At 38.9% G+C, this 25,029-nt stretch overlaps 2 protein-coding genes across 6 annotated transcripts in view; one reads left to right on the top strand and one right to left on the bottom strand.

Moving 5' to 3' along the window:
- TMEM47 (transmembrane protein 47) overlaps positions 1-8,529 on the bottom strand; it is a 57,492-nt gene extending 48,963 nt beyond the window's left edge. For 3 of the 5 annotated variants that reach the window (XM_050709939.1, XM_050709944.1, XM_035542067.2), the window contains exon 1: positions 8,062-8,495. In XM_050709939.1, the coding sequence (XP_050565896.1) occupies positions 8,062-8,287 (226 nt within the window). In that variant the 5' untranslated portion in view covers positions 8,288-8,495. Of the gene's footprint in view, positions 1-8,061 lie in introns of all 5 variants that reach the window. The other 2 variants (XM_035542066.2, XM_035542068.2) reach the window with 2 other exon arrangements.
- Positions 8,317-14,111, top strand: LOC118245681 (translation initiation factor IF-2-like). Its single transcript, XM_035542065.2, has 3 exons — positions 8,317-8,918; positions 10,550-10,751; positions 14,012-14,111. Exons 1-2 carry the CDS (start codon positions 8,317-8,319, stop codon positions 10,560-10,562), a joined length of 615 nt encoding a protein of 204 aa, XP_035397958.1. The 3' UTR covers positions 10,563-10,751; positions 14,012-14,111.
- Positions 14,112-25,029: the final 10,918 nt, after the last annotated feature.

The following is a 25,029-nucleotide window of genomic DNA, read 5'->3' as shown; positions in this document are numbered from 1 at the left end:
GTGGCTCTTCAAGTTACTTCATCACTTAAAAAGTGTTAGCCATAGCTGTGGGAACCAGACAGCAGTGGCTGGGTGCATCATTTTCTTAAGACAGACCTCAGATACTCCATCAAGGCATTCTTCTACTTGTGACTTCAGTGTGAACTTGAACATAAGATATAATAAAGTGAGGTCTCAGCTGTAAAAATAAGCTGTTCAGGGAAGAGACAAAGCATTTTTCTGCTTCTTTTGCAACAGGAGATTTATGTATTGTGCTATTACCTCAGAACTTGGTCGTCTTCTACACACAAAGCCGTTGATACCAGGAGTCTTGCACAACACAGGTGGGCTAAACAGTGAGGTTTTTACGTACTAATTCATCAGGATTTTGGCAACATCCAAACAGAAATTTGAGCATTTTAAGCTGAGTGTCAAAATCACTAAGTGCCTCCTAAGGATAATTCAGAGGTTCCACATAAGGCATCAGTCACTTTCAATTTACTATACAAGAAGCTTGCAGGATGGTTTAGTGCTCCTGATGCTGAGTGGAAAGTCATTTAGAGCCAGACAAAGTAAAAAAGAACATGCACAGAGATGTATCCAAAAAACGGCTAAGTGGAGCAAAATCAAGGATACCCGTGTCTTGCTGAGACATGGGATGCCAATGTCTAATGATAGCAGCTGACTAATGAAATAGAAAAGGCAGATGCCTCCTTAATTGCAAGATATTAGAGGACTTCTCAGAAACTGCAAGATCATTGCTTCTCGTCTCCAGACCTGAAACTCTACTTCCATTTCCAGAAGAATATAACTACTGGGTATGACTGATACCACTCTCTTCCATCTGCTAGACCCAGGCCATAAAAATATAAGAAAGATCTACAGAGCACGTAAATAAATAGATACGATGGAATATGAATCTGAGTCTTGCTTTCAAGTCACTCTTACCTAAAAATGGTCTGTTCTGACTTTCCACCAACAAACAAAAATGCCTGAACATTACCGGGAGGCAGCCCGAGTTCAGTTTCTCCCAGCTTGGAGGGAGAAGTCGTTAGCAGTCATTTACAATGTTGCGTCTCTCTCACTCAGGCTTGTTCTTGCTTTACTCTCCTCCAGAGCAAGACAACTTTGATCAGAGCAAAAGACACTGGCTCTGTTCCAGGTTAGGTAACAGCTGGTTGGAAGGACTCTCTATCATCTTAATTCCTCAGCCTGGGAAGAACTTGCTTGCTAGATCCGAGGACTAATTAGGCAGCCATTGTGCAGATGCAGGCAATGCTACAGGAAGTATTTTAAACCAAATGCCACTGCCCACGTGGATTTGTTCGGGAATGATGGTAGCAGGTCAGGCACCTCTTCATTCACCTTTCAATGGCAAGCAGAGCTCTTGGTGTCTTCCACCTGAGGATGCTGTTGAGCAGGCTGGGTAAAATTTGGTTCCCAGAGAAGTCAGCAGCACGCAAAGCAGATACTGTCTCAATTTCTCAGGATGATTTCAGCAGTCTGGCACAAGATACGCAGTGCATTAATCTGTCTGATGTTTCTGTTTCAGCTGCTGTATTAGGCAGACTATGGTGGCCCTGAGACTACTGGACTCAAACTTTGTGTGCTTCAAAAACAGTGCAAGTCTTATCCTTATTCTCTACAGGACATCAAACCAAACAACAAAAACAATAAAAATATGGTAACCATCTCTGCTGCTGCTGTTGTGCAAAGGAGACAGATTTTGCAAGACAAGATGGTCTAATGCCTTGGGGGGTTACAGATGTATGAGCAACTTGAAACATAGCAGGTGCTTGCTCCTCTGCACACTGACACACATCTCTCCTGAAGATTAAAGCTTGCACTCCTTATTTATAAAAAATACACACTTTGGGAGGGTTTAGTATAACTCCTCTCTTTCTGAGTCATGGCCTGCCTGCACTTCTAAAATCACTGAGTAAAATCCTTTAAATGAAGCACCTCTTCAGATAGAGTCAAGTGCTGCCATTATACCGATCTTTATTTTATTATTTAAAGGCAACGTGCATTGCACATCACTTTTGACAACCGATGACTTCAAGACAAGCACAGCATTACAGAAAATCAAGTAATCTATAATTCATTCACAGAATAATACAGCGTGTACTCAGGCACTTCTTCCATTGGCTATGTGGCATTCCTCTGAGATTAGCTTGCTACTACACCATTTGAATTATCGGATATTCATTCATTCAAGAAAAAAATGAAACACCCACCTACAACTCCAAGAACATCAGAAAACCCTGGAAATCTTAGAATTGTGTCATTAGGAGAAAAGTGTGGGAGATGTGTTATACAAGCTTTTCAAGAAAAGCTCACCTTTTCTGACCTCAACCATATATACTACTACATTTCAGTAATCTGAAGAAGGAAGAAGTGCACTTCATGTTGTAACAGAAGTGTAATTATTTCCTACAGTTACCAATGCTCTTCAAGCAAGCTGGCCATCTTTTGCAGTTTCAAAACTCATTCCACTGTTCCTTGCAGAAAACAGTTAGCATTTAGAATAGTTCTAATAGTACTTTCCATCAAAATGATGGCATTTATATTATAGAACTGGAACAAGTGAAAACACATAAAGCAATACAGCTGGATAGACTTTACCCTCTACAGCTTGCTATCTTGAATCTTATGTGGTCATCCCTGGACACAAATCAGTAACAGAGGCAAGGTTACTCTATACTTGATTCTAAATATAAAGTCTCATCAAATATTTAAACCACTTACAATCTCCCTAACATAAGGAACATCTTTTAACTTACTGGTGCAAGGGTTCTTTATTAAATAAAGACTGAGAGCAACAGGATAAGTTGTAATGAACAACAGCAGTAACAATAACCCACTAAGATTGGAAGTATTCCTTTATCTATTTTTTTTTTAAAGAGCGTTATCAGTCATAAGGTGTATGGTGCTCTCTGATCAGATAAATTCACACAAACTTCACACTTTACACATCAAAGTGCTATAACTATACCTCTTAGCTGGCTGGAGAAGGATGGCTAAAATGGTAGCTTGCCATCAAACTAAAAGGTCTAGACTACTGTGCAGAAGTCTTAGATGTGTTACGCTCACAGAGCATGGCCTTGGGTAGCCTGAGACTAAAGCGCTCCATTTATAAAAGGGGGAGCATAGCTTAAAATATTCTATTTGGGCTAAGGGGAGAGGTAATTAACAAATTCAAGGCATTCTGAACACATTCAAGAAGTCAGATAAACATAAGGCATAAACAGAGTATCAGTGACCACAGAGTCACAGAAAAAATTTGGTTAGAAAAGACCTCTGGAGGTCACGTCACCCAGCTCCCTGTGGAAAGAAGGGCCAACCTCCAAGTCAGACCCAACTTCATAGCTAGATAAGCTTGCTCAGGGTCTTAGGTGGTGAGTTTGAAGTAGTATAGCTTTTGATTTTATATCCACCTTCAGATAAAGTGTTGGGGATGATTATTAAAGAGAGTAATATGGAAAGTGCCAGACTACATTTTTTTAAAAATAAATTTAATGTTTTATTAATTCATCTGTACATTGCGTGAGCTACTTTCTTCAGACTTAGTTAAATCACATTTGTTTCCCTTATTTTATATCAAACTATCAGCCTTGCTAAGGTTTTTACAAATGTGTCAACATCAACTCAGAGCAACGATCCACATCTTCTAATGAGGAAGCTGCTTTTGAGCTAGAAATTTCCCGTTGGAACAACTGCTTAGATTCAAAACAAGCAGATACCATCCAAGACCACTGAGCCATGTTAATTCGGATATCGGCATCTAATGTATAATTAAGGTTAAAACTCTTCAAGTGCTACCAAATGAGCAGCCTCTGATTTTATTTTTTTCCTTTCGAGAACAAATTAGTACAGAATTATAAGCACAAAACTAGATTCAAGTCATTTTACTGCATTATGCTTTAAGTTAAGCTTACGTTTATGGTTTGACATTTTTAAACCACTAGGCTTCAATATGTACAGAGGCCCTTTTGCATTTATTTCCTGGAGATTGTTTTGTTTTTCAAACATTCATGGGTGGTTCTTAGAGAATAATTGAGTTTTCATAAACAAATACATAGGTTATTAAGTAACAAAGTCATGTCCCTCACCCATCAGGATAGTTTCATACTGGTTAATAGTATTCATTCAAATATATTTTTATATGCGCTATTTTCACAATAAACTGAAATGCTCCAAAACGAGCCATTCTTCTCTATGAATAGTGTGTGTGTGTGTGTGTATATATATATATATATATATTTACATATAAAATGTAAAATACATGATTTTTACCTGACAGATCAGATTCTGTGGAACCATTCCACATCATATTTATGTATCTTTGATTTAGAAAACTATAATGTCTGCAGTGACCTGCATAAATTCAAATCTAATATTATTAATTCTGAAAACATATACCTGTACAGGTATAGACACATCATGCAGTTATACATAAGATGTATTTAATTTTAGGCAGATACTGAGACAGAAATAAATATTCATACATAACTCTTAACTCCTGATAAATCTGTAAATGAACCATTGCAAATCAGACTTAATACACTTCAAATGAGGTCTAAAGAAAATTTTGTTTAATGACACCAAAGAGAGATTCCAAACCCTGTAAGTTTTCAGTTTAGCATGTGGGTTTAAAACATAACAGACTTAAAGACAACCTGTGCACAAGCCAATTTAAGCTTTGATCATAGAAAATAATTTTATGCCTAGACAGCTGGTGGAACTGTAAAGCAACATTTTATCACAAAGATCTCCACACTGGCAACTTTGTTAAATTTTCAGCTCCAGAAATTGTTATTAGTGGGAATTTTAGAATTTCATACAGGGGAGAGGAATATGCATGAATAAATTTCTATTTCTTGCAATTACAGAAAAAAAAAGAAAAGATGATTTATGTAGACTGTAAAGACTGGAAAAGAAAAAAGCAAATTATGATGAGCTCTTTTATATCTTGAGGTTTTTAAAAATTAATTTGTCTATTTCACATACTTGAACTGGCAATACTGTGCAGTACTTACACAACTTTAAAAGCAGTATGAAAGCAAAGGATTGCTTGCAAACTATAGAAAAAGGCCTCAAAACAGTGAATGAATGCATGCAAAAACACACCCCAAGCACTAGCATTACTCAAAGAAAACACAATTATTTCCTGCTATAACAGCCAATGTAATCATGTTCTGTACATTTCCTTCTGTTCAACCACTACCAAGTTGCCCTTTTGATAGCAGTCAGGGGTCCTACATCTAATTACAACAAAGGTTTTTAATTAAACCTTGAATATGCTTTAACAGCTTCTAGCATGAGCTTGCCCTTGATGGTGCCACTTGAGGTGCTCTCCTTCAAGGGATGATGAAGTAAATCTCTTAAAACCATGGGTGAAGATGCCTTTTTCTTGTGTATACTACTGCTTTTCACAGCTAGCTAGCTACAAAGCTGCTTGCATTGGTATCAAGCTAAAAGAGCTTTCCCTGTGGGAGCTCTCCACTATCTCCAAAATATACCGCTTGCTATATTCTTGATGTAGGAGGAAAGCGCACTTAAAATATTAAGGAAGCACACAAAATGGTCTCGAATATGAGCCCAGCCCAACTGGATGAACTTACTGGGAGCCCTTCCACTGACTTTAGTAGAAATTATAACACACTAGCAGAACGTGAAGGCATACAGTACAGTGTCTCATATTTCAGGTCTCCTCCGAGTGCAGAATTGTGTGCCAAACATGAGGAAAATTAAGGTTTTTTGTTTTTTTTTTTCCCCTAGTCACCTCAAATAAAACAATCATTCCCTTCATCCCCAGTAGCTTGTGAAACCTGGCTCCACTAGACCCGAAAGTATCTAAGGAAAATAAGTAAAGCTCATTCAAGGAACTTGAATAAAACTGAGCAGGCAGAAATTTTCACACAGTATAGAAGAAAGCTTCAGGAGAGGGCAAATTTTCAACATACAGTGTCCCACAAAACTATATTTTATTTCTATCCATCCACACTGATTCGTCTTCCATCTTTCCATAAACAAATAGGTAACTAATAAAGCAACGAGATAAATTAGTTGCCTTACATGCTGTTCCATAAACTGTCCTGCTTCTCTTAATGTCCCACTGTGTGCGTGCATGTGTGTATGCACATGCGTGGTGGGGCACAGATTGAGGGGGGAGCCCAATGAAGTGTGTGTGGGGCGGGGGGATTTGAAGCAGGTTCTCATTCAAGCCAGCTAAAAGGTCCTTCTGCAATCAAGGGGATACTATTTCAGGAGACAGAGAGAAGGGGCAAAGGATTCACGTTGCTAAGGAGACAGTAGAAGCTGACATTCCTACATAAATTTCCATTTATACCAGGGAAGGAAAAGAAAGCTCTCCGAAGTTTGTGTAGATACCCGGGTAACTGATTGAAACTGACGGTTCTTTACAATTCATTTTGAGGATGTGTGATTTAAAACAAAATCCAAAACAACATTCAAAACCTCAAATATTACTCCACACAAGTATAGAAAGACAAGAACAGGAGCAAAGGAACCTGTGCAATTTCTACTCAGAGATCAGCAATTTCCTAGAACCTGTAAGAGGATTTCAGAGAAGCCAGAAAAAGAAAAGCCATCTAGAACATGCAGACAGTCCCTTGCCCCTTTCCCAAAACAAGCTTCTCATCCCTGTGTGATTTACCAGAAGCTGGAGAGCACAGTGATCCAAACGGATGATTTAGCAATGCAAGCATGTGTGGGGGGAGCATGGGGGTGGAAATGAGGGGCAGAGGTGAAGAAGAGAGGCCAGCTTCATTTGTAAATGTTTCTGTTGGGATTCCTGATATTGGAATCAGCATAAAGTAAATAAAACAACACATGAAAACAGAAACGATTATCGAACTACAAAAGAATTTACTGAAAAAATATTCAACAGGCAGCTTGTTTGTATCACTCACAACCAGTTGAGTGCTTTTTTTAGTACCCCAAGCAACAGCGAAATGGCATTAAAAATAAATAAATACTTATGACCAAAGACATAGAAACCTGAAGAACAAAAGAACATCAAGAAGTCAAAATAGAGGATGTGGCAAGAAGGAAAAGAAGTATGAAAGACGATGGCAGCAATAGCAGTACATGATAGAAAAAGACACACAAGCACACCAAGAGGGATGGAGAGAGCTAGAATCCAGATGTCTTCACTTGGGACAAAATAACATTTTATTTTACTTATTTATTAAGATTAGGAAGCTTCATCTTTCCATGCCTGGTGACTTCTGGGGATGGGGACGTAATGATAAGACCCTTAATCCCCAACAGCTTCTCCTTATACGATAACAACGGCCACAAAGAAAAATAATCAAAAGTAGCCTAAAGTCGTGATCTTTTGTGAAAGCAGTCAAGCAGAGATAAGAAATCTGTCACCTCTTTCATTTACAGAAGCTATCCTCAAACCTCTCCTGCATCCTAGACCGTCACGCGGGGAAGGGAAATAGCAGACGGTGGACTCCCGGAGCCCTCCCCAGCGCTTTATTTCCAGAAATCCCTGCCCTCGCCTTCGCTCGCAAGGCGGAGGAAGAGGGGCCGGAGCCGAGTGGCACGGGAGGGCGCCCCGCTGCACCACGGCGGGTGGGGACGGCGGGCGGGGGGGGCCAGCCCAGGCCCCGGGAAGGCAAAGGGGAGGAGGGGGAGGCCGGGAGACGAGCACGGAGCGGCAGGGGGCCGGGAAGGGTGCTCAGGGCGGGCGGTCAAGTGGCGCCCGTACTTTTCCCGACAGCGGCGGCCGGAGCGGGGCACAGGGCAGGGAGCGGGGCGGCAGCGGGCGAGGCGGGGAGCCCGGGGAGGAGAGGGGGCGGCGGATCAGGGCCCCGGGCACCACTCCGGTACGGAAGGGCTGTCCCCGGGAGCTCGGACCTCGTCCCGAGCCGCTCGCAAACCCGGGCGGCCGAGGAGAGCCGACTTTGGGATGGCGGGGGCAGGCCGGCGGGGCAGCCCGGGCACGGAGAGCTCCTGGCGGCCGCGGTGGGGCCGGGGGAGCGGGAGGCGGCTCGGGGACAGGGGGGACAAGGTGGAGGGGCAGGGGGAGAGGGGACAGCCGTATCTCACCGCTGTGCAGCGTCGACTCGCAGAGCCAGCTGTCCAAGTTGCCGGGCTTGCGGCAGGACTCCCAGAGGGACAGGTAGTACTGGTGGTCCGCCGTCACCCAGGCGGGGCTCAGCACGGCCCCCAGGTCCAGGCACAGCGCCAGGAAGATACACACCAGCCCCACCAGCTTCAGCGGGGTCAGCACCGAGACGCGCACCTCCTCCATGCCGCTGCCGGACGAAGCCATGGGGACCGGGGGGAAGGAGGAGGAGGAAGATGAGGAGGAGGATGCTCTACCGCCAACCCCGAGGGGAACAGGAGCGAAAGCCCGGCTCCCAACAGGAGAAGCAGGGGGCGGGAGGAGAAGCGAGACCAGCGCTGACTAACGGCGAGGAGAGGCTTTCGCAGGCAGCACGGCTCCCTCCCTCCTCCGCCACGCTCCCGCCCCGGTGTATCAGGTGCAGCAGCTCCCCCTGTCGCGCTCGGCTCGGCTCGGCCCGGCCCGGCCCGGCCCCGCAGCGCTCCTCCCCCGGCCCGCCCTCCGTCTGGGGTGGTGCCCGGCCCCCGCACGGGTCGGGTAGGCTCGGCCCGGCATGGCTGCCGTCGGGGCGAAGTTTGGGGAACTTTCCCCGTTCAGCCCGGGCAGAAACGCGTGGAAGCGGCGGGTGCGGGTGCGGCCGGGGCTGGGTGCCCCGCGGCAAAGCGCCGTGGAGCGGGGGAGCGGAGAACCGGGAGAAAAGAAAGGCCACCTCGGGTTGGGGATCAGCAGCGGCTGACCTTGATTCCTCTTCTCAAATGACCTTTAAATCACAAGTCTTCAGTATAAGGTTAAAGAAAGAAAAAAATCAAGGTTTCGTTGTTCGCGCACGGGCGTACTGGTAATCCCCTTTTCCCTCTCCCATCAGCTACGTTTCTGAACCCAAATTAAATCTTAAGAATGGATGAGTACTTTGACCAGCTTTCATTTCATCTCTGTTTATTTTGCTTAATTAGCATTACAGTACTGAGAATGTCAAGGGTGAATATTTTGGCTAGTTATTAAACATTAGTACTAGTATAATTCACTATCTCCCTCACAAAACAGAAACACATACAGAGATGTTGTATAATGCCCGTTAAGGACTATTAAAAATAATAATAAAAAAAAAAGTTCAACCCTCAGATTTGAAAGGGAACAATGAACAACGTGACTGAGATTTGAGGCAGAACTATAAAAATGGGAAGGGAGAAATCAAGCCCCAAAAGCAATCGTCAAGTGTAGAAACAGGAGAAAACCCTGCTCCATAAGTCTTTCTTCTAACTACAGGAATATTCTCAGTAATTTCAAAAGGTGCATGGTTAAATCCTAATGATTTAGACAACTTTCCTCACTCTGTTTCACTCTGTAGTCCTTTAAGGCAGGAACAGAAAGAAAGAATATTATTTATATTGCAGGCTCCTTGGAGCATGAACAGCTTTACTCTTACAGCTGTTTACAGGAGTAAGTGTTTGAGGTGTAGTTCTGGTTTCTCAGTGACATTGCGTTGGATTACACATTTTGCAACAATTTCTCCTTTTCATAAGCATTTAGGTGCCTGTTAGAAACACAACCACCAAAACTCAGTGCCCTGATACCATAGCAGGTGTATCAGGACGCATATACAGGGTGATGTTAGCAGACGTTAGGTGTATTTCAAAGGGCTCTAAGCTATAAATATTTGTGAAGCTGTTAACACCAGTCTGTCATTAATCCTGAAGAAGAAATGCATTTCCTTGTCCTGCTACTGCTAACATTTGAAATTATTTTTTTGATTTTTTTTAATGTCTGATATAATTTGCATAAGTATATACCAGAAGCAAGTATGTTAACCAATTGGTTTGTCTGAGTCATGTTTCTATTACCTCTCAATTGTAAAATGATAATTATTGGAAGAACGTAGCAAATAAAATTAAAAAAAAAAAAGGGAAATGATTTAAAAATGGATAAAAAACAGTTGTGCCAAGCTAAGCACACTATCTCAAAACTGTATGAAATGCAGAATCATGGTTCTGTTCCAGTATTTCATAAAAAGAAGGAGAAAATAGCAACAGTTGAAACATATGAAAACTTGGGAAATTATGTACAGAAATAGCACTGGTATCTATAGTTAATGTTGCCAGCACTTTCTGTACAAGACTCAATTTGTTTTTACTTTATTAAACCCTTGTTGTTAGGGCTGGACTTGCCTCTGCAAGATATCTGCATTAAATTGATTTATATTTTTAAGTTCTAGCTAAAGTTCAGTCACGTGGGGCCTGACAAATACACATATTCACTGTCTACAAAACAAAACAAAACAAACAACAACAACAAAAAAAACTTCATCACATTTTAAAGTGAGAAGTAGAAAGTTGACACACAACCTCCCAAAACACAAAAAGCACCACAACCTACACACCATGCCTCAGTTTGGTATGGTCAAGAGAGCTGTGTTTGTGTCAAATTCTCCAGAGATTTAATCCGTAGTGAGTGTGCTGCATGTGTTTACAGCTTCTGTGTCTGAATGAACAGTGTATCAACAAATGAATGCTGAGACATGCTCCGGCCTGGGTCTTCTGGCCACCCACCAGCCCTGGAAGTACCTGGAGAGCCCGCTCTGGACATGAGAAGGAGCAGGGAGATTTCCCCCCGCCGCAGAGATGTCCTACACAAGGAGCATGGGAGACACAGCGCAAGTGGTGGGTCTGTTAAGGTACGTCCTAAGGTACGATCAGATATCAGGGGTCCAAAGGATGGGAAGACAGACTGGGGTATTTCCCAGAGTACAGGGAGGGCTGGAAAGAAGGAAGCAGAGACAGCTTGAGTGTGCGAGCAAGGATTAGGTGAAGAGAGGGAAAATGGGAAAAGACAGCATGGAAAAACTGAAATAGCACACTTTATAACAAAGTAACAAGCACCATTGCCTCAGAAATTTGTCTTTGAATTACGGAGTACTATGACTATCTTTTTCCCTTTGGTGAAAGGATATGAAATCAACTAGAAAACTCTCTGCCCTGCCTCCCTGGGTGGTCAGTCTACAGAAGGAACAACTACTGAAACTATTAGTTTAAGTGACAAAGATCTCCTGTCTGTCACTATGACGACCTGACCTTTGCTGATGGCATAAGTTGCAGGTCAGTGTAATTTCACAAAATGTGCATTTACACTGTACAAATTACTCATTTTTGAAGTGTCTGAATGACTTAACCTGGATTGAGGTTGGAAGCTCATGTTGATAAATGAAATCAATTGCAAGGATGTTTTAAACATGTAAAACACTATAAACTTGTTAACTATTCCCAAATATGAGGTTCAAAGCACCCAATTTCTCTTATCGTCAGTGGACAGTTCAGGCAATTCTCAACCAATCTGTACATGAAATTCCTCTTATGAAACAGAAAATTATATACCTTCTCCAAATCTGACAGACATTAATTGCTGTTTATGAGAACTCGTGCTAAAGTCACAAAGACCATAGAAGAATCCAAATGTAATTAATACTGTTGTAATCAGCAAGAAGTTGGTATGGAGGTACAATGCAATAAAAAAAAATAAATAGCAAAGCTTCTAAAAAAGTACGGATTGCCTGCTTTATCTCCTTGGACAAGCAGGGATCCTCTGGAAACATAGTTAATGCTCATATACTAATTTAGTGTGTCAACATTAAAGTTATTCAGTACCTATGCAGAAAAATCTGAATTAAACCTGTCTAAACCTTGTAATTTCTAAATGCTACACTTTGGAAGAAAAATATCTTTTAAAATACAATATGCTATTTTATATATATAATTTAAAATAGAATAATTCTAATTTAAAGCATGACCTAGTATTTTTCTAAGACATTTAAGTATGTTATAAAAGTAAACATTGTAGGAGCCCATTTTTAAAATGACACCCTGTTTCTCAACAGAGATATTTTTCTTAGGATATCACAACAGCATCAGCACTTACTCTTTCTCTGTCTGTTTTTTCTCCAGATTATCTTTTGGTCATCTCTTTCTCCCTCTCTTTTTTTCCCCTCCTCTTTCTTTCTGACTTCTCTGTTTTTCTTTTGGCATTTTTATCTCTCTTGTAGATCTTACCACTACATCCATAGACCATAGAGTCAAAGAATAGTTTAGACTTGAACGGGACCTTCAGAGGTCATGTAGCCCAACCTGCTGCTCATAACAGGTCTAATCAGATCAGGTTGCTCAGGGCTGTGTCCACCTGAGGCTTGAACATCTCCAAGGATGGAGATGTTGCAGTCTCTTTGGGACTTTGTGCCATGGTGTTTGAACACGAATGTGGTAAAAATAGATCCTGGTATCTAATCAGAATTTCCTGTGTTCTACCTTTTCCTTGTTGCCTCTTGTGCTATCACCACGTACCTCAGAGAAGAGTCTGGCACCATCATTTTTGTGTCCTCTGGCCAGGAAGTCGTAAGGTCTTCCACACCTTCTCTTCTCAGTGCTGAACAAACCCAGCTCTCAGCTTCTTATATATCAAGTGCTCTGACCATCCACATTGCCCTGTGCAGGACTCATTCCAGGATGTCAATATGTTTTCTGTACTGGAAAGCCAAAACTCTGGACAGATCATTCCAGATATGGTCTCACAAGTGCTGAATAGAGGTGAAGGATGAGCCTCCTGGTCTGCTGGCTACCTTCTTGCTACGACAGCCCAGAATGCCGTTGGCCTTCTTTGCTGCAAGGGCATGTTGCTGGCTCTTGTTCAGCTTGTTGCCCACCTTGCCCACAGGGTCTTTTTGTGCAGAGCACCTTCCTAGCTGGTCAGTCCTCGCTCCGTGCTGGTGCATGTAATAATTACCCCCATGGTGCAAGGTTTTTATTTGCAATCTTAATCTTTGCAAAGTTCCGGTCAGACTCCAGACTTCATCCTGCCCAGGTTCTTCAGAACCACAGTCCTGTCCTTCAGTCAATAGGCAGCAACACACACACACCCACACACACACACCACTCAACATCATCTGCAAATTTGCTGAAAGGGCTCCTCATGCTGTCATAAATCCCAGCTGCAACACCTGCATACCTGGTAAAGGGTCCTTCCAAGTCAGAGCTGAAGAGGTTTACCTGAATCTGATAGACACTACATAAGGAACACTGAGTGAGACAAGCTTTTTACCCTTTCAGTCATGAACAAGATTCTTGCATGAGGGCAGTAACAAGCAGTCAAAGCCCTGTCCCATAGGTACTGAGCTGCCTTCTACCTCTGGTCTCAATACCTTACAGAATCAATAGGAAGAGCTGTGTGGTGAAGGGCTCCTGAGAAGGTTCCAATCTTGCAAATGTTAGAAACTATGAAAATAAGATGTTGACTTCTGTGGGGCTTCTTCCATTGTGCATAGTGTCTTAATACTAGCAATGATAGCAGTAGTACTGAGGCAGCAGTTCAGTTATCTTTCCCTGAAGGGGGTTAGGGTCTGAATTATGCATGGGCTGAGGTCACTGCTGCTGTCATGTGTATTTTTAAATTAGTTTCTAAAACCATATAGTGTCCAATCTGGGAAACACATCACCACCTAAGTGCTACTGCATTTTCCTTTACCACAGTGGACTTGGCACTGTGCAGCAGAAGGCAGAAGAAAACCTTTAGTTTCTTGGTAGTGGTTTAGTACTGGCTGTGCCACAAAGAGCACAAAGAGTTACTGAGAAATAAATAAAAAAAAAAAAAAAAAGGAAAAAAAAAAGAGGCAGAAGCTGAAAAAGCATAGAAAGTTTTTATCTTACTAGGAATAAAAAATAGTAACAAAATGTTGTTTGAAAATTGTGATAAAGCTGAATATAACATACCTAAGAAAACAAAAAAAGTAAGTAGAAACTACTCTTTGCAACATATGGTAGATATCCCAATGGAAAATGTATAGTTAAGTTAATGACACACAGAAAATTCAGTGCTTCTGATTTATCTAAACCTACGAAGATGGGCATCATTACTTCAAATTTTAATATCTTTTTTTTTTCTCTCCTGCAGAGGCTGAGATTGTAAAAATGTTATCTCTTGATATATCATCACTGCATACGGTCAAATGAGCTACTGTGAAGCCTCCCAGACATCATATCTGAGAAAGTGTATTTGTTCTGCTTGTTGATGCCTGTTGGAATTTCTTTCACAATGTTTTGAATCTTTCCCCTAATCGTTGTCATTTGTACTTCTGACTGAATGCATTTCTTCACTCATATATTTTAACACATCTCATATGCCTTCAAGCATCAACAGAAATGCATTTTTCATTGGCTGGATTGATGTTGCTTTTTTTTTTTTTCATTGCATTTGTAATGTGGCATGTGTTTTTGTTTATTATTATTATTATTATTTTTTGATACTCTACTCAAAATGGCAGTATTTAGAGAGAACAAGCAGGTTCATTTCATTCTGCTCTTTTAAGAGAATGCTTCTAACTGCAATATTAGAGCCAATCTAATTAAAATTAATGACAGAAATCATCATTTAAAGAAAGGGACCTATAGGAATTTATAGAACACATCAAAAGCCAGGATTTGATTTGTATCTACACTCCTTGATTACTTTGGTTAGTGTGAAGGCCACCTAAAAAGCCGTATCCATCTATGCTGTGGATCTAGCTCTCCTACTAGTTGGCAAGGCAGCTAAAGCAGGAAGTGTCACTGCAGTTCCAGGTGAGAGGCTGGTCCCAGCTCTCTGCTCCTACTGGGGATCACCTTCCTGTGGCCCATTTGGCACTGCAAAGACCAGGCACAAGGCGTCCTCCAGCAGCAGTCCTGCAGTTCCCTTTTTGTAATTACCAGCCCTTTCCTCTCCTCATGCTTCCTCTCATTCTGTGCTGCCAGTGAATAGAAATGCAGATGAAGAAGAGCAGTTAATACTTTTTGAGGGCAAACCTGGAGGCTAATCATAAATATCTTCCCTCTTCCCCCCCTCCCACTCCCCCCCCCCCTCCCCCAGTATTCTAACAAGGCTATTGCTTTATTATTGTATGAGAGATTATGACTGTACTCTTTTCACTACCTTTAAACAAATTGTTCTGATCTTTCTCTTAAATGCAGAAAAGGACAGTATCCTGTAGGGTTTTTTTTTAGTAACTTGAGAATCTGTAACTGTTTTAGATCCATCCAATTTTTTGTAATCTCCTCTTCTATCAGATTAGCTTCACGCATGCTTAACATTTAGCAAAAAATAAACTTGAGGCCTAGCAGCTCCCTTTCCTCCTGCTCCCTCCTCCACATCATACACTCACCACTTGTTTTTAGCCAAGAAGTGGTGCTCTACAGCTCCAGTTGCTAAGTTGTTCATATTAAGACTGCCAGTAAAAGATTTTCATCTGGCTTCTCTCAGTCACACAAGAAGTAGTAAAAATAAAAGTAAAGGGAAACTTGCAGTGAGAAATACATCGAAGAAAGGCTTGCAATGAGCAGTCTTAAGAACTAAAATAAATTCTTAAGGGAATCAAATACAAAGCTTCAGCAAATTGGATAAGTTTTAGAAGACCGAGAAAACCATGGATTTTAATTAGGACATTTCTCTAGATCTATGTTTAAGAGTTTTGTTCATCAAAATTCTTCATTTCCATAAAGAAACAATACACACAAAATCACATTCCAAAATTATTTTAAAACTAGAAAAATGAATTTAAATGGGGGAAAAATAATCTCATGGCAGATTACAGTTACACTTTCTTTTAACATGTGCATCTCTCCACTGGCTGGTTAGGTAAATTTCTCAAAACCCTAGTCCACTTAATCTGGGCAATGAAAATCCACTGGTAACATCACTGGAAAAACAGTGAGTCACGTTTCTTCTGCTTGTTTACCACAGTCACGTATTTCTTCCTTCACTGGCTATCTCCCCATTAAGAAACATGGAGAATGAAAGAGGCTGTCGTGGCCTATTGAGAGATATGAAGGTACTTGTTCATTTGAAGCAAGACATTAGTTATGGACCCAGGGAACAAAGACCTTGTGAAGAGTATGAAATTAACAGAAACAACAGTACAATAAAAATTACAAAAATAAATTTGTAATTCAAAAGACACAAGTAGTTTACACCAATGTCCCATATATTAAATCTACCTTCACTGAAGCACAAAGCACGTACCAGTCAATTATTGATTGTGAGAAAAGCCATATGTCAAACACAGTATATGATAGATTGAAGAAAAATCACTTTGACTAGCATGAAAATTAAACCCAGTCCCAGATTCTTTACATACCCCAAATCTTATTGATTTGAGTAGATGAATATGTTAGGAATGCAGACTAGGTGCAGAAAAAGCCCTGATAATAAATATGTCATAAATTTTTGCAGTATCTTTTTCGTTTCCCATCTCCTTCAAGCATTTGTGGTTTGGTATTGCTTTTTAAAAGTAAAATAAAATAAAATAAATCAAGTTCCTTTTCAATTTCAGAAGTCCAGTGCAGTACACAGAGATCTCCCTTTTTCTTTTGTCACTTACAAAAACAGTATATAATCCCCATAGCTTTGTATCCTTCTGGGACCACAGTGGGATGACAGCCAAATAACTGCTGGCACCAGTGCTGCTGATTTTGCCCTGCTGCTGGAGTTTTGGCTGTAAGCAGTGCGTGCAGAGTCACACCAAGAACAGATGCCTGTGGTACGCTGCTCATTTTGTGATGAACCTTTATAGATCTCTTGCACTGTACATCCTTCCATCTCCAAAATGTGCATTAGAAACTGTCTTTGTTTTGAGTAGGATTCAGCTGTTTAACGAGCCCCATCAGTGTAAAAAAATGAAGGAAGTGATTCACAAATGAATGCAGCCTAAATGTACAAGGAGTGTGAGGAAGCAGGGGAGCCATGTGATAGGTGCCTGCCTTTGCATACAGACAGCTGCGGGCTGTCAGTGCGGGTCTGGTGTCTGAGAAGAACAGATTCTTGGCTATGTAGCATCTTATGTTTGGCTCTCTAGAAATGGCATTTGGGATCCAAGAGTTGACCAGAAACAATGGCACTATATTGAAACCAAATGAATTTCTAGAAAGAAGGATGTGAGACAGGATCTGACTGGAAGAGTTTGTTCCTCTCTAACCCACATCAACTTGTATACCATGACCCTGCTTTGACCTTGCCCCTGAAATTGTTTGCCTGACAGGGAAATTCTCTTTGTGAATGTGAGTGATGTTACAGTAAAGTTTGGTCAGCCTCTCATTTATAGTCATTACTTTACATTGTTCTGGTAGAGTGAAATGATATAAAGATATTCCAATACAAAAGAAAATCATGTCTGGCCTCTTTTGTGCTTGATAGCACCAATTCCTACCCTGCAAGGAATATTCCCATACTTTACATTGGGCATGTCTTTAGTGCCCTGGCAGGTTCTGGTCTCCTTGTGCTTCACCTGGCAGAGAGCAAGGCTGGAACCAGCCTCACAAGCTGCCTCAAGGAAGCTGGGAAAGAGCAGAAACTTTTAAAAACTGCAGAATTTGCCCTGGCAATTGCTGAGAAAAATATATATGAATGTCAAAGCATGTACCCATAATTCTCCATTCATTGCTACTTCTTTAAGTGAGTTACTCACTTGGTCTACAAGCACTCAAAGTTTTAAATTTACATTTTATTTTATTTTTTTAATATATTTAAATTGTGCAAATGACATTCTTGAGGATTGGGATCAAATCCAAACTGGCTCAGCCATGATTATTTTCAAACCTTGTTGAATTGTGTGACAACTTTAGCTTAATGCCAGTATTTCTGTTTAACACATAAGCATCAGATGGTGCTGTGTATGAACAAGCATGCATGGACATGATAAACTAGCATCGCCATATTGACTTGGAGTGACTCCATGTCCCTGGCTTCAAAACTATGCAAATTAAGGTTAGTCATACTGAATTTGTCTCCTCTTCCCACTCCAAGCAAGAACCAAGAAGTACGTGAATTTCAAAATGTAGCAGCAAAAGTGGTGTGTTTTTTTTCTTTTCTTTTTCTTGTTTTCCCCCAAAATGATTTCTTAATTAAAATTAATGAATTCTGTGGAAAGAATACTGCTTCCCAGTGTGGGAAATAGACAAAGGACTGTTGTGAGAATTAGAAATAGCCATGCAATTTGGAGACAATAATTTCTGTCATATATTCAATGTCCTTCTCTCAAAGCATTAGAAAATTATGAGTCTAACTTCCACTCTATACATTGGTTTATTTACTTTATTAATGAGCCATATGCTTCTTGCTTTTGGTGGCTGTTACATTTGTATTTGGAATTTTATAAGACAATGTAGTATGTAGCAGTTCAGTAAGTTTTTTTGAAAACTCGACCAGTCTGACCTCTCTTACATAGGAGGCTGGGAACTCTATCTTTCCTTCCTTCAGAATGGTGTGCTTTTTCTGCAGAAAGAGAGTACAGAGAAATTTAGAAAATAAAAAGTGCAGCAACTCCTTAAATCTCTTTGCACTGCTAGCTATGAGGAAATCTCATGATGACTAGGGGAAGTAATAGGGAAAAATGCAGTGGAAAGAATACTGGAACAGGAACTGAAGAAGAGCAGAGATTAAATTTTGAGAATCCAAAAAAAAAAGAAATTGTAGAAATAATAAGAAAAATATAACACCAAGAATAACTACAATATCATGAAAAGAATGATTATGTAGAAGTAGGTATTCAGCAGAAAGATTGAATTGTTACTGAAACTGTAGAATGTCAATTCATTACAATGGAATTTGTAGTCCGTATGACAATGTTAAGAGAAATCAGTTGTGGAGTCTCAGATCTGTTAGTGCATCTGAGTTACTGAATTTAAAGACTTGGATACTTGATAGTCTAGTGCTATTTGTGACTGACATGGAAAAGAAAGACTACATCTAAATACATAAAAGTTTGATGCTCCTTTTATAGACATTTCATAATAAAACAACTAATGGGAAGTGGAAAGAGCAAAAGGAAACACTTGGAATTTATTTTTGATGCAGTGCATAATCTGAACAAATATTCTGAGTTTAAGGCTTTAAGAAGATCATAGGCTAGGATAGATATAGATGCAGGACATCCTAACTAGTGAAAGCAAAATCTAATGCTAGTGAAAGCTATGACTTAATTCAAAGCATAAAACCAAACAAAACCAAAATCTCCACAGCTATGAAAAAGCAGCCCTAGAATATATATGTTAGCATCAGATGAGATAAGACATCCAATAACACTAATACTGTAAATATGAGAATTCGTACTCTAAGGGACTAAGCTCATACCATGAAAATAATGAAGATCCATAAAGTGAATGGGCAAAGAATATTTATGGGAGGAAAGACATCAAAACCTGCAAAAGATAGAAGACACTAACCTACAGTTTAAATAAGATATGTCTAGCAAAAAAGGCTGAACAAAGGAGTTAAAATGCCATACAATAACACATCGAGATCACCTAGAAAACCTAGAAATCCACAAAATGTTCTTCTATAAAATGATGAGCAATTCTTTCATATTTCTGGATATAATATGAGCAGTAAAGAAGGATGACAAAATTCAATCTGCATTTAGGTAAATGTGATTAAATTGAATTTTAAATATAAAATTGCAGTGGGAACAGTTGTTGCCACTATTAAAAATACCAGCACACAAGGAAGAAAATATGTAAAAATCTTGTGTGACTATTAATCAGTCCATTAATATATCTTCTTTATTTTTTTATTTTTATTTTTATTTCTTTTCTTTTAATCAACCTCTGAGAATACTAGGCAATGTTGTTGTATTACTTATAGGATTACCAGCCATATAAGTTATTCACACATCCACCAAAGAATCTGAAAGACAAGATAAGACAAGCCATGCAGGTAATATATCTGAAAAACTTTCAAGACTATGAAACAAGAAGTACAAAACAGAGGTGATGCTACCAGCACTGTATTTGCTTTCAATTTCCTTAATGTTTAAAATAAAGGTGCTTAGAATAGTGCTTTAGTACTCAGAAATTAAATATATTTTAAAAGACTACAATGTTAATTTGAAAATTTTGATTTTAATGCATTTGCTTACATAAGGAAAAAATAATATAAATAAATAAATAGGTAAAAATGTGTGTGGGATTAAACTGAAACAATAAAATTCAAGGGTCTTCAGGTCCTTGGAAGACAATTCAGTATTGATAGACATTGATAAAGGAAGAGACAGGAAGGAACCCGTTCTAAAAATAAATTTATTTCTCAGGGGAACAACAGGTACTGTCTATTTCCAGTAACTTATCTTCAGATAAAGAGGCCAAGAAATAAGGACCAACCTCTTATCAGACTATTCTCCTCACCAGTCACCTCACTGAAGCAGCCAACATAGACAAAACAGGAGCAGAACAGTAGAAAGTAAGGAATGTTATTATTAGCATTCTATATGTTTCATACACCAAATTCCTGGAAGGCACATTTAAGTTCCCTTTCTATATGCTGTAGATAACAATGTAGTGAATAGTTGATTAGGATTCTCTTGGGGGGTCTATGAAGACCAAATAATATTTTTACCCTTTATATATCCTAGGCTGATATAGTTTCTGACAACAGCAACTGTTTAGAAGTTGCTTAATTGACAGGTTTGAGAATACTGTAATTAAAACAATATGCATTTTTGCAGCCAGAGAAGAAGATAATGCAGCATAAACATTTGGTTATGATTATTTTATATTATGTTAACAGTTTTGTTGAATAATTATGAGTTCTCATATTTCAAAAAATTATACCGATATATTATCCATATTATGCTATGTTATCAACTTTATCACTGTCACAGACATACAGCTACAATATCCAATACTGATTTGTTGGTCCAAAATACTTCCAGAACAGATCATGATACACTGTTCCTAAAAACTGCATGTTGACTCTGGTCTAAAAGGAGATTTACAAAAATCCTTGGTAATTAGGTATTTCTTTTACTCTAAGAAGTTCATGTTTCTTATTTATTGCTACCTGCATACTGAATAATTACACTCAATAAATTGGTTCCTGCAATGCCTTTCTCAGATAGTTGGATAAGATTAGTCACAGCAGAAGCTACCTTCATTCTTTTAAAAAGGCAATCTTTTTTTTTTTTTTTCCCAGAAACATAGGCATTCATTTAGATGAGGACACTGACTGATAATCTATTTTGAATTGCAGTATTTTTTTAATTGCTTTTTCACATACCTATTGGTTGTGGAAAAGAGTATAAATGATGGGAAAATTTCTTATTTCATGGTTTTATTTTATCTTCAAACATTCATGCATGCACATAAATCATAAAACATACATATGTTTAAATATGATCTGCTTAAAAATATGTATCTATGCACACATGTACTTGAAGTGGAGGAAGAAAAGAATAGTTGTCAGAAACATACATCCCTATGCCTTGGTATGTTTGATAATATCCCAGATACATGCATAATGTTATAGAAATAATTTTAGTACCATTGATCACTACTGTTTCCTTCAATTATTATATTGTAGTACAGAATCAAACATTAATTTAAACTCTGGTAAAAATTGTCTATACTCAAGCAGGGAAATTCTAATATAGCATCATGTATCCAGCTGCAAGACCTGCAGAAAGCTGCGGTTCAGCTGCATGCCAAATTTTCTGTAACTTCATTCACAGGCAATGAGATTTAATATAACTCTATTAACCTTGATATAACTCAGGATAAACAAACTAGAAGATGTGAGTCTGTATATACATGACAAAAATTCCCATTTTGCTAAAATTATATAACTTTGTGTATTAATGTGGAACTCCTAAAAAAATAATGTCAGATTAGCTATTTTGAAAACTGAATACAATGATAGTGAGCTTTAGTTACTCAAATCTCAGTTCTCTTGAAAGTGAAATTATCATTGGTCTGCTATTTTCTGTGCTCATTTTAAAGGTGTGGATGAAAGCATATCCCATGGGGCATGCTAAGAGGAACTTCAATGCCTTAAATTAATCATTATTCACATATCTTCTTGTGAATACCTTGCTACTCTAGTCCCACATAGATAAGTTTAGCCACATGAAGTGCAACTGTAGTTAAGAATCCTGCTGTCTTCTATCAAACTTTGTCTGTCAGCTGAATTTCTTTTCTAACAGTTGATTTAATAGTTTTAGGCTTGGACATCGTGCATAGATTGCTATCAAATGGTTTCAGTAAAGAAATAGATGACAGTGCTTAGCTATGACATTTGGCATAGAAAAAATAAATGATCATTTACATTCAGCGTCATTCTCTGAAACACTCATGTCTCTCAGACCATAGTCCTTTTTAAATATTTTTTCCCATGCTAGAATTCAGTAAGGCAAAGATATAACAAAAATACTTTCATCAAAGGTAAAGAGGGTCTCAACTTTGGCTCATCACCACTTTTTTTTTTTTAATATGCATAATTATGGCAATAATTTTTTGTAAATATGAGTAAGTGTAAATATGAGTTTTTGTAAATATATGTGTTTATGTACCAGAGGTAGTTACATATACTACCAATGGTAGGCTTATTAATATATCTTTTCAAGGTTTATAATGTTCTAGATCTTTTAGCAGTTTCACATATCTGCCATTTAATTAAAAATAACCCCTTACCAGAGGAACATGTAATTCTTTCCTGTCCCAACACCCAACATTAATGATCTCTTCAGACCTTGTCTAAGGCCAAGGTTGGACAATGCATCCTCAGTACTGTGCAAGGTGTTGGTTTTTGTTGTCGTTTTTTAGGTTAACCAGACACCTGGCAACTGTAACTCATCTATGGTCTTTTATCCAGGCGGCACCAGTGAAATTATATGCTTAATTCCCCCAGAAGCAAAGTAAATCCTGGTATACGGCAAGGATTAGGTTATCTCCAGGTATCTCACCTTAAAATAATTTCGTTGTGTGTCAAATGCTGATTTGAATACAGTTGAAGAGGCTTAGAAATATTACTTATTTCATGTAGATATGTACAATTAGACTTATGTTAATTAGGAGTGTAAATCTGCTCAAGCTAATTTTAATGGCACAACCCCAATTAACATCAATGCAAAGAATACCAAGTCCTGGTGGCTTTGCTAGTGTCCATATATACACACACAGGAATTGCTTCATTCATCAATGACGCTCAGCAATAACTGTCTGTCTAGAACAGGCATCATCTCCAGTAAAATGTCATTTTATTATTTGCCTTTCAGAACAATGCCCAGCCTTCTTGCTGGATTTCTGGCACTTTGTTTTATTTTGGGTGTTATAATGTCCTTAACTGTACATCTTCCAATTTGAGATATACTGTTTTCTTTGGAAAGAAATACAATGAAATTAATTTCTTCTGGAAAAGAGTGCCATTTCCTTTCAATGGATAAAAATAAACACAAATCAAGTAACCATGTCTGATTATATGAATCCTAATTCTGGCAGAAAATATCTCTGTAGAATGAGGATAAGTATGGTCAATGGATTTGCTCTGAGTACACTCTACATGTAGGGTTTCCCTGTAAAACACAGAAAAAGCAATCCTCCACCATCCTTCTGGGAAGCCTTAATTTTATTTATTTATTTATTTATTTATTTAAATAAAATGGAACACCAGGGCAAGGAGATGTACCCCTCATGTGCAAAAACCAGCGTGGGGCTCTTACACAAGCAGATGCATGTGCTCTGAGGAAGTAGGTCTTGGGGAAGTGTCCCCCAATATACAGTTTGCAGAGATAAACTGCAGCATGTTCCCATAATAGCAGGTAGCACCTTCACTACTTGGAAAGGAAGATCTGTTTTAAAAATTCAACTGAGACCAAAATAAAGGTGAGTTTCTCTATATTCAGTTGTTTCTTGCCTCAATTTTCATACCGCAATTTTTACTGATTTTTTTTTTTAATTTAATTCTTGCTGTGTAATAACTTTCTGTCATCTGAAAATTAAAGAGGAACTTTTAAGCTCTTGACCTGCACTCCTCTGCTGGTAGTATTATCACTTACTGCTCTGATGCCTATTTCAAATTCTTTTGTTCTCTTTTAAACTTCACCTGTTTGCAACCTAAGGAGACACTTAACTTCCTTTTCTCCTACACCAAGCTAAGAGTAAGTCATTTAAAATTAACTACATATAAGGTCAGGCAAAACAGACAACATTCCCATGACTTGGGACACCAAAGATGGTCTACAGGAAAATGTTATGACTTTTCTTCACATTTTAGTCCCAACAATAATGAATTTAGAGAAAACTGGGTGGTATAGGTCTGGAACTTGAGAGTTGAATAGAGTATGAACAACCGCACTGGCTGTTGACATTAGACAATGCTCATAATTGCTTACTGAGAACTTGCAGTGTTCTTCAGCAGAAAACCTTCATTTCCTGCCTATCATTTAAAAGATTTCTTGTAAAAGTTTGAACTTGTATCACAATGAAAACAAGTCATGAAGGATACTTATTATTTCCTGATTTGAAGTCTCATATGATTTGTTATTTACAATATGTATTTCAAAGGCAAGGCTCAGGATTTGAATTAAAGGTTAGTTATATATTTTCTAAGTCCTGCTTTTGTGAAATGTAATAGTCACAAATAGCATTCAAATGAATTTGGGGCTTATCATAGGATTTTGTGCTAGCAAATCTAATTCAGTTCTTCAGTGCAAATATATAAATGAGATTTCCAGTATTTTGTATGAAAGTCTGCCATTTCTGTAGTATTCACTGCAGAAATAATACTGCCAGTATTTTGAAAACATCGACCCAGATGCAACAAAAACACAATATACCCCTCACTTGAATAGGAAATACATTACTTATAAAAATTAAAAATTGCTGTTCGGTTCCTGCGTCTAACATTTTAGATTTGTCTACTCAAGAGACCTTTTATTAACAGTATTTTTTAAACCAAATACCTATCTAAGTTGCTTGTGTGTGTGTGTCTCATTTGAAACATAGCCATGGCAAAGGTGGTTATCATAAATTCTGGACTACTAAGTTGGTGTTATTTGTCTTGGAAGCTATTTACCAGTTGCTTACATCTGAAGAGAAAGCTAAAGGAATAGCTGCTTGCTTTCTTTTTCAAAATCAAATTAGAACTAATGCTGCAAAATTAAAAGACCAGATTTA

This window comes from Cygnus atratus, chromosome 1 (assembly GCF_013377495.2).
Source record: "Cygnus atratus isolate AKBS03 ecotype Queensland, Australia chromosome 1, CAtr_DNAZoo_HiC_assembly, whole genome shotgun sequence".
NCBI classification, from domain to species: domain Eukaryota; kingdom Metazoa; phylum Chordata; class Aves; order Anseriformes; family Anatidae; genus Cygnus; species Cygnus atratus.
Note: the sequence above shows the minus strand (reverse complement) of the source record. Positions and strands in the feature narration are given on the sequence as shown.